Raw genomic sequence first — 10,744 nt, 5'->3', positions numbered from 1 at the left:
AGGAATGAATGACCTTTGCATTACTCTGAGAAGTAGCTATGATGTGCTGTTTCCAAAGTCACTGGGAATTCTTTAAATCAGAGTTCTGAGATTCGTTATCTGTGGAGTTGATTTATCATAGCTTCGCTGCATGAGTACTGACACTACTGACTCTGCTTTCCTGTATCAGCCATACATATGAGCAAGATTTAACATGAAATAGGACAGAACATCTCAGAAGCCTCATTCTTCCATTCCAAGTGCTAAAAGCCTCACTGCATCTACATGTCTGCATTATGATACCACGGCAATCACTGTGTTATCCGAGCCTGCATAACCCTTTCTCTCTTAACTATGACAATCTAGTTTATGAATGATATACATGTGCACTTGGAGTGGAATGTGGGTAGAATACAAGTCCATATCTAAAAATGTGAGATCCAAATCGAACTTTATATTAAACTACTATCCTTAATATCTCAGTTTATAAATTGCATATAGGAATATAGGAGGTTATACAAAGGTGGCAATTTCATTTAGCCACACTTACTGTACCCACACAGTTACCTCAGGCCTGATCTTCACTTAGAAGTTTTGCAGACTTAGCAATATCATTTAGTAACTACTGCATTTAGGTGGAAAAAAGCCTCAGGCTCCACAGTCATCTACTTGCAAAAAAACAGCTTTCTTCAGCAATAGGATTTTAGTGGCATAAGTTGCATCTCTCTGGGTGTATCTATATGAGATGTTTACTGCTCAGTTGACTAATTAGCTGCATAGCAAACATCTTGATTTCCACACATGCACCCTTATTAAGCTGGAGTAAACTAATTTACTCTGCAGCAGGATAGTACTTGTATTTACTCCCACCTGGCTCAACATGCTGCACATGAATAAACTGTGAAGCCTATTGCTCTGAAGTTTATTGCTCCTGGGTGCAAGTTCAAATGGTGCACCCAGGAACAATAAAGTCTGGAGTTTATTGATCTGCAGTAATAGCACGTGTAGATGCACCCCCCAGAAGAATTTACTGCTCCAGCTGTACTGCATAGCTGCACTGCAGAGAACCCATTCTGCCTGGGAGAAGAGGGTTAACAATAAATAGAGAATCAGTCAGCATCCTTACTTCCTTTCTTGTAGTACCTATTTTAATTTCAAAATAGACGACAACTTTGTACAAATGAGAACTAAGGCAGTCTAAATGAATATGTAGATTCTTTTAGTATATAAAGTAATTTAAATTTGTATCATCTTGGTATATTTCCCATTACAAAATATACTTGATATAGCAACACAATTAAATATTCCATATAGTTGAAGATAAAAGAATATGTAAGCATTTTTGTGTATACCTTTTATTTGTGAACTGAACTTTGTGTTCAAATCTTGTGTTGTTCTACCATATTTGTGAAATAATACAGCAGTGTAATACAAACTAAAATTTCTCAAGCAACATGACAAATAAATTACAGTCCATCCTAGTCTTTACTTCTAGGATAGAGACTTTCCAAGCCTTATGGGCATTTTTACATGTGATTTGGGATGCAGTGCCAGGTGGTTTACTTAGTGAGTCACACTAATTAAAAGCACACATGCATCACATGTATCAGCACCCCTGCGCATCCCTGCACTGAAAAAATGGTGGTGGGGCACTTTGAACTAAAGCTCATTGAATGTGTTTTAGTTCAAAGCACCCCACCACCATTTGTTGAGCACAGGAACACAGGGGAACACTGATACATGTGACACGGAAGGCTGCCAGAGTGTATCAATTTCCATGCTCCAGCAGGCTCGACTAATCTTGTCTGCTCCAACATGCTGGAAATCCAGCACCTCAGAGCAAGCTCCGTGCACGTCTATAGGAGCCCTATGTGCTTGGTTGAGAGTTCCAACAGGAGGCAAATTAATGACCAAAGTAATGGTATTTATTAACATGGGCTAAACTGACCTCTCCCATTTCAGAATAACAGCTTTCAGTCCCTACTGACTAGGGTTACCATACGTCTGGGTTTTCCCAGACATGTCCTTTTTTGGGGTCCTCCCATCTTTGTCTATGCGTTTTTTGAAAATATCAAAAAATGTCTGGAGTTTTGCTCTGCTCAGCATTGAAGTTTTTCCTGGCACTTCCCGGCCTGCCCTAGCAAGGAGCTGTTTGGGGCTAGAGCGAACTGGGCCAGGCCAATTAGAGGCAGGGGCATCATGCAGTGCTAGGACTATCTCCGGCAGCTGCATACCGGTAAGTCTGTTGGGGGTGGGGGTTGGAGGGTCAGGGCTTGGGGATGGTTGGGGTGTGTGTGTGCATGTAAAAGGCACCAGCATGGTTGGGGGGTGGGGGGTACTGAGGTTTGGGAGTGAGGGGCAGCAGCAGGGCTGGGGGTATGACTTGGGGGGGGGCAGCAGGGGGATAGAACGGGCATATTACCCACCCCCCTCCCTGACAGGTGTCTTCTTTTTTGAAACTGGAAATATGGTAACTCTACTACTGAGCTAACCCAGTTTTACAACAATTACCTTGTGTTGAAAGTCTATAAATCCCCTTGCCAAGTCTACTACCATCCAAACTTGCGATGCCTTAAATTTCAGTCTGTTGAAATGGTGCGGACTTAATTCTTTTTCATCAAAGTAATTCAACTATAAATGGGCTTCTGTTCAATCCAAAAAGAAAAAGAAAAATGCTAAATCAGGAACTATTTGGTATTTGCAAAAAGTGGTATTTACCAGGTTCTACAGTTAGAGATTGATCATCTTCATGCCCCACTGAAATTTCACAAAGCAATGCAACAAAAACTGCAGAAAACTTGATGGCCTCTAAATGTGCTGTGTTTGTAGTACAAAAAAGATGGTAAGAATTTTAAGCCTTTAAACCTCAGTTAAGAACTCTAAACATGCTCCCTATTGGAAGTAAATCTGCTCCCAACAAGAGCAGCCTGGTACAGAGCCATCCCTACCCTGTTCTGGGCCCCCTGCAGCAGAGCTCCAGGCTACCCAGGGTGCTAGCTCAGGGTCTGGAAGGGAGCATAGGGTTAGTCCTCATGTGCATAGGGGCCAGGAGAGCTCTTCCAGGTGCAGCGGCAGCTGTCTCCTTGCCTCATACACATCAGGAGTGGTCCTGACATGCAGGGGGCTGGGAGACAGCTGCTTCTGCAGAGTTCTCCCACCCCTGTGCATATGGGGACAAGCCCAGTGGGGCTTCCCCCATGCAGCTAGGAGCTGTCCCATTTCTGGGGCAGATCCCAGCCAGACCCCAACTGGACAGGGATTTCTCTAAGCCACTGTTGGTCAGAGTTGTTTTGCTTTTGGGGGACAGAAGCGGGACATTTGCTGCATTTCCTGGCTTTCAATCAGCATGTACACGTGTTACTGCGCAGTATCTACTGCACAGCTAGTTTACTACTATTATTTACAGGTAGTAGCTAGCTGTGCAGTAGACTAATTTACTGTGCAGGAAATAGTGTGCATGTGTAAACTGTGTAGTACATTGTCTCATATAGACACACCCATGAAATAGAAAAATGCCCATTAGAAATTTTATTTTCAGATATGAACATCCAAGTTAGGTCTGTTGTCAGAAGTACCTGAAGAAATAGTGCCTGAATTTTATTCCCAACTCTTCAAGGACTCCTATAAAATTGGAAAAGTCTCCTAATATTCCTATTGTCTTGGTCACACTAATCCAAAAATGGTGACCAAGACACTTATGAATCGTACAGCATTTCAGATCCATGAATGAAAATTATTGTTAATCAACAGATTGCTAAATCCTTCTGTGAGTAGAAGTTGTTATTACTGGGCACCTCTATACCAGATGCCACTGTGCAATAGTAGCAAGCTTCTGCACAGTAGGTCATTGCTGCTGCGCATTAGCGTCTGAAAAAAACAGTGCAGTGATGGTAGTGCTCAGTAACGTCAGTTAGTGCGCAGTCATTTAGTACTTGCATAAGCAACTACTAAATGACTGCAAAGTAATAACTGTGAGGACCACTGCTTGTATACATGCAGCCACTGACTGAAACAAAGGGATTAGAGAAAATTAAATCTATGTACTACTTTTTTTACCGGTATTTTGCTCAAGGAATTCAATGCTGGTGAGGAAGATGCTTATATGATCATGTGAGGTCTGTTTAAACTTCCGAATGGACATTCAAAATACCTCCATCAGTGTTTTAAATAACCTTTGCCATACTGCACTCTGGATCCACTATTGCAAAATGTAACTCCATTTGTTTTAATTGGAATGTGCATGTGTCCAAACTCTCAGAGACTTTTCACAAAACAGTCTGCACACATGAATGGAGTAGCAGAGGTTAGAGGGCACTTTGGTTTCATTGGTAGAGCTACTACTTGATGTTCCACCTACTGGGGTATTAAAGATAAAGTATTTTCAGTTTAAATGCTATACATAATAATTGGCCATCTACACAAATAGATGGATATACCTAGCACAGTATGATTCCTCATATATACATATATATATATATATATATATATATATATAATTAAAGGAATCATACTGTGCAGTAAAAGACTTTAGCGGAATCATACTGTGCTAGATATATCCATCTATTTGTGTATGGTCAATTATTAATTACCCAAGCTGACAAAGAGAAAAGTAAATTATATTTTGCCCCAGAGGAAGTCACTCTTTTGCTGCAAACTGTTATCCCTCAGAGTGCACACTTACAGTTGGGAGTGGGTATATCCATAGCTGTCCTGCCCGGGCCCCCTCTGAGGCTGCCATCCTTCAGACAGTCACTTTCTGCCAAGGCAGCTTTCTTCAATGGACTCTTGATGGCAGGTTCCTTTTGTAGGTTTTTGTGCAAGAAGAGATCCTATGGTGAATCTTGACAACTATTTTCTCCTTGGCTTGTTGGGATAGTTAAATAAATCTAATCTCTTTCAAATACTGGAAAAACAAGGTATTTGGCTAAGATGTGTCCAGAATACTTTCACTATGAATTATTGTACATTTTGAACCACAGAATAACTAGAATAAAGGAATCTAGTTAACAAGACTTAGGTTTTTGGCCTTAAAGCATATGTCAAAGGTAATGATTGAAGACCTCTGATTAAATCTGTGGCTTTAGTGAAGAATATGGACAGAAATGTGTGGTAAGAAGCACTTTGGCTGGCAATGAAGAAGCATAATGTAAGTCCCACATTGATAAGTCTTATAGAAGAACTCTACACCAATACAAGTAGCAGAGTCCTGCTTGACAACAACATTGTGGAGTGCTTTGCAACATCAGTAGGAATAAACCAAGGTTCTCGTCTCATGATGCTTATTTAATTTGTACCTGAAACAAATCATGTCAGATGCCTTCACTGCAACAGTGTCAGTTGGAGGATAAGAAATTAACAATCTTTGCTGATCACATTGATTTAATAGCTGGAAGTACCAAAGAGCTTAATAAAATAACAGAAAGGGTGCATAAGGCTACAAAGACATGTGGAATGGAAATTAGTGTGGAGAAAAGTAAAGTAATGGTAACATCAGCCCAAAGCAATAATGATTCATCAGCAAAAGTTGGTAGTGAGAGGCTATAAAAAGTAACACAGTTTAAATACCTTGGAGCAACCATCACAGAAGATGCTACATTAGAAAAAGAAGTAAAATGAAGTATAGCCATTGCCATTGGACACCTAGCAAAGTTAAAGAAAATCAGGACTAGCAGCAGCATCACAATGAAAACAAAATTCCACCTACTAAATGCTATTGCCATTTCAACAACTCTCTATGGCTGTAAGACCCAGCCACTCATTAAGGCACCGGAAAAGTGAATTGAGACCTTTGAAATACGGTACTTCAGAAGACTTCTAGGCATAACCTGCACATAGAAGAAATGAATCTGTGAATGAGGAAATCAGACAAGAATTTGGCAAAGATGAACCTTACTTGAAATCATAAGAAGAAAGATGTAGTGGCTTGGACATGTACCAAGAAGGCTCAGCACCCTTGCCAACACCATTCTACAGTGTGTTGTGGGCGGGTAAAGAAGAGAAGAGAGATCTAAGACAAGCTGGACCACCAATGTAAAAGACTGGGCGGGATTAAAACTGACTGATTGTACAAGAATTGCATAAGACTAGGAAAAATGGAGGAAAGTTATTGCTACTTCAACGATGGTCCAATGGTTAGTGTGACCTTGGGACTGAGTGACTGATGAACAGAAATGCCCTGATGGGCCATGCTAAGGAATCACATGATAAAGTGTGTTGTTTGCAGGCTTAGAGCTGGTAGAAAATCTACTTCCAAACCACCACAAATACTTGTGAATTTCTGATTCATAGCACACTAAAAAAATGCATATGTTGGAATACACATCATTTACTGTATTTTGAATGCGCAGCCATTGTGCAGCCAAGACCATTGTTGTAAAATATAAAATCATGGCTTAGCAGAATGATGCGGGGGGAGTGAACTAAAATATATTTTTCATGTAGTTGGTGAACTTTTGAAGGACTGAAAATACTCCCATGTGGTAGCATAGTGTTGAGCCTACTTGCACATGTGTGAACCTTGCTTTGACTTCACATTGCCCTGAGGGAGTAAGATAATTTAGAACTAGGACTTCAGCCTAGGATAATATTTTTATGCCAAGTGTTCACTGGTTTAGATCAGAGACTTGGAAGTCAGGACCCTTGTATTTATGCACTGTGAAACTTTTTGGCTGGGTTTACTTTTTCCGATCCAAGTTTGTTCATGTGTAGAATGGCTATAATGATTATCTGCCCACAGGAGACTTCTGAGAATATTGTTGGAAATCACTTTGAAAGGGCTGACTTTTAAAAAAGTCCTTCATTCATGTCCATTTAATTTCATATAGACTAAGTACAGACAGTCAAAAAACGCAAGACTGAATCGATTCAATCTTCACAGGTTAGTCTATGCTGCATAGATTGAACCAATAAGCAAGTGAACAGACATTGACTTTTGATTCCAGAAATGCAGCCACATGTCAGCAGTGGCACAGGCCAGAAGCTTGGGGTGCTATAGCATGCCTCCCTACTCTGCTGGAGCAGACAGCTTGAGCCAAGGCTAAATTGCCCACCCTTTTGGGGGGAAGGGGAGAGTTGCAGAGGAGGTGCAAAGCATCCTAGGATACTGGGGGACTGTGAGTTAACTTGAGTCTGGAGGGGATCTGGGGCAGAAGTTCAATAAACCGATTTAACCTAAACTGATACTTACATCCAGATTTATCTTAAACTGGTTTTGGCCATTTTGAAAGCAGTTTATATGCACTGAAGTTCTGTTGTGTTACAGATTTGAACCAGTTTCCAATCACTTATAGTGGTTTATGTGTGATTTGTGTCCCTAGCCATGTTGTTCTTTTTACTGTGACTCAACATGATAGCTTGTAATGATCATGAATACCAAGATTTTTTTTAATATGGAGCATATATGTGTGTAGTGTGGAAATTATGTGGCATATTACTCCATGGATCATTGCTTTTTATATTTAGCAGCTGGTTTAATAAACCAAGGCTATCAGCTAGGCCTAAACACTTTCAAAATTATTGCTTTCTCTGAATCTGTTTGCTAAATTTTATAACCATTCCGTTTCCATTGACGTAAAAAACATTGCCATGCATGAGATCATTGTCTCTCACACACTGTGAAGCATGGATCCAGGCATTGAGAGGCAGACCTTAGCTCTACCAGAATGATTAGCATGAACAAACCCCATTTGAGCACACAAAACAGGTTTTCAGACACACACACACAATATGCACGTGCCATTGTAGTGCTTGTGCAAGCAACCCAGGAAGCTATGGGATGCCTAAAGATTAGCACCCAAAATTCCTGATTGGAAGCCACTTTAAAAATTTGACTGGTTAAGTTAAAGTGCAAATAAAGAAGCTTTATTTTAGCTATCAAAAAGCAATGCAGCTCAGGTAACAGCTTTTATGCCTTTGCTTCTTTGTTGTACCTGATATTCCGAATGCTAGTGATCACTATGTGTGTCTGTGTATATCTGTCTGTTTGTTTTATTGATTTAACTGAGTTATAAAGCACACTGCCATCCGTGTACTATCTGGAACACAGTGTAATCTTTAAACAAAAAGTAAACAAAAGCTGAAGCAAGTGCCAAGAATATGTAGCCATTCCTTCAGAAGAGAAAATGAGCAAAAACACACAGGGAGAGGTTTTCCCTACTATGTGATATAATACACTTTATTTTAATTTGAATAAAATGTGGCTTGGAGGAATAAACATAAAGTTAAGTAATGGGGAGTCCTGAGTTTTAAGCCTGGGTCTTCAGGCAACTCTGTGTGACTTTGGGCAGATTACTTTAACTTGCCCCAGTAGGACGGATGGATATATCTACTGAATAATCAGGAGCTGAAATAGAAACATATGTGGACATGTACGAGTTAACTTTATATAAGCCTGCTTTGATACAGACGGCAGTGCAGATGGAAGGTCGGTCGGTCGGTCGGTCAAGCAAAACTCAACCCATCAGCAGGAGAAAGATCTAATGACAAGAAATGAAACAAGCCAGAAGACAGCCAAAGAGGAGCACTTTCTATATGCATAGGGAAATAGGTTGCTGAAATAAGAAGGCTCATTCCCCAGTTAGATATAGGTGTAGCCTCAGATGAGTAAAGAGTAATGAAAACTTAGCTGGCTTCAAGTGATGTGGAGGTTCATTGGGGAGACACTTCAATAATTGGTTCTCAGCCCTAAGAGATTTTGTATACAAGATAAATATTAAACTTTATATGGAGTCAAAACTATTTATTTCACTTATTCCCCTCCACACAGACACTCATCTCCACTCCCACTGTTTTAGTATACACAAAACTTTCTAACTGTCTGAAGGTTAGCAGTCTAATTTGTTTGGACTGTGGGTTTCAAAAAACTGAAATTGTGATTTGTCATAGACCAACTCCCCAGTTGCCATGGGCAACTGGTGCCTCTTGAGTCATGGGGGTCACAAGCCCCCCTTCCCCCCCCGACACCAGTCAGCGACCGGGGGGGTGTACCCGGCAGCCAATCACACTGACCTCAAGGATGGGATCCCCCACGGCCGATCTCACTCACCAAAAAGCAGCTGCGCCGCTTTTGCTGCTGACTCTGCTTCCCAGCTAGCGTTCACGGGGGGGGGGGGGGGGGCCTCAGTGCTCCCACTCACCCCCCCTGCCCATCGCCTAAACAGGGAGCATGCCTAAACAGGGAGTGCACCCCGGCTGCCACTTTGGCAGTCTTTGGTAAGTCATCTAGTTTCTCTGGGTCTCAGGTCTCCATTTCTACAAAATAAAGGTAATATTTTACCATCCTGTCTCCAGACTGTAAACATTTCAGGGCAGCTATTGCCAATTCTGTGAGCTTGAAAAATGCATAGCATATTGGTGCTATTGAAATATAAATCAAAATACATTTTCCAATAAAGAATGTATTGTTTGCAGCTGGTGCAACAGAAAAGGATTCAGATAGACAATTCTGCTACATGGTAGATAATATACCTATGCCACTTGGCGTTACTTAATTGCAGTGCACTAACTGAGGATGAGGAGATCCAGGCAATAAACAAAGACAGCTTCCTCTCAGACTGATTCCAATCTGTAGACCACTGGTTCTGGATGTGGGCCATTCCCATAAGACCCCACTCAGTGCTCCTTCTGTCATGTATTTGTCTCCATAGAAATCCAGGGTCATCATTTCTCCTCCAGAGCTTTTGCCAGTTTTCATTATTAGGTGCTCTGCCCCTACATTTGTCTTTTCCCAGTGATTCTGTTGTGTGAATAATTAAAAAAAATTGTTTAGAGGTAGTTCCCACTGGAATGTTGTGTAGTGACATTGCTAAGTTTTCAGCACAGTACTTCCATCCTCTCCTCACTTGGCTTGCAATGGTAAAACTAGAGATCAGAAATCCAACTGTATTTCCCCCTATGTAGGTTAAAAAAAGGCACAGGTAAAGTATTTCATGTCACTACAGAAATTACCAGTATTGCTGTTGTCTGTGTGTTTTTATTGCTTTACAAAACACAGAAGAAGACTGAATCTTTGTCTCCCTGCCCAAGTAGCTTATCCTGTAAAACAGATTCAAACATCACAATTCTAGGGGAAAGGTGGTGTCCATACAACAGTTCAGTCATGGTTGTAAGTCACATTGTTTCTAGGACAAGCTAAAATAAGTGTCAGGAATTGCTGTGTAGATAGCTACCTGTTGGAACAGGAAAAGCAATGGCTATAAATGACTGGAGCACAGACGTGAAGTCCTTGGCTTTGTCAGAGCCATCCTGTGAGAAATCATGCAACACTACTGTGTTCATGTCAGGGCTCCTGACTGCCCAGGAAACAAAGTGTAGCAGCTAACAGTGGGCCTAACAAAGAGTAAACTATAGCAATCAAAACCCACTTTACATCTGAATGACAGCATCTGCCAGGATGCATCTTATCTGCATTCTCTTAGTATCTTCAGTAAATTCGCCCTGTCTTTTCCTGGATGCCCCTGCATAGACAAGCCTTCAGTTCCCCTTGATATAATATCCTGCTTCTTTACTTCACCAGCATGTTTTGAAGATAAATTCACAACTCCATGAGGGGAATACAGCATGATGCTAGACACGACAGATAGGAACATGAAGTAAACATGTTGCAACCCTCCTTAAGGTTCTGCTGACGCAGATGAGCCTGTGAGTCAAGAACTGTTTTGACATTTCAGGAAGCAAAAACTGCTCCTGCGGCTGAATAAGTATGAGACTCGCTGGGGTAGAGAAGGGCTTTGCATGTGTACAGTGTGCTTCAAGGCCCTGCTGCAGC

The 10,744-nt window shown here is 41.2% G+C and overlaps 1 protein-coding gene across 1 annotated transcript in view; it reads left to right on the top strand.

Annotated features, from left to right (window-relative positions):
• The first annotated feature begins 1,998 nt into the window (after positions 1 to 1,998).
• LDHB (lactate dehydrogenase B) overlaps positions 1,999 to 10,744 on the top strand; it is a 22,803-nt gene continuing 14,057 nt past the window's right edge. Inside the window, exon 1 of the mRNA XM_025208540.1 lies at positions 1,999 to 2,215. Coding sequence (XP_025064325.1) covers positions 2,000 to 2,215 — 216 coding nt within the window. The 5' untranslated portion in view covers position 1,999. The remainder of the gene's footprint in view (positions 2,216 to 10,744) is intronic.

This window comes from Alligator sinensis, unplaced genomic scaffold (assembly GCF_000455745.1).
Source record: "Alligator sinensis unplaced genomic scaffold, ASM45574v1 scaffold517_1, whole genome shotgun sequence".
NCBI lineage: Eukaryota > Metazoa > Chordata > Crocodylia > Alligatoridae > Alligator > Alligator sinensis.
Note: the sequence above shows the minus strand (reverse complement) of the source record. Positions and strands in the feature narration are given on the sequence as shown.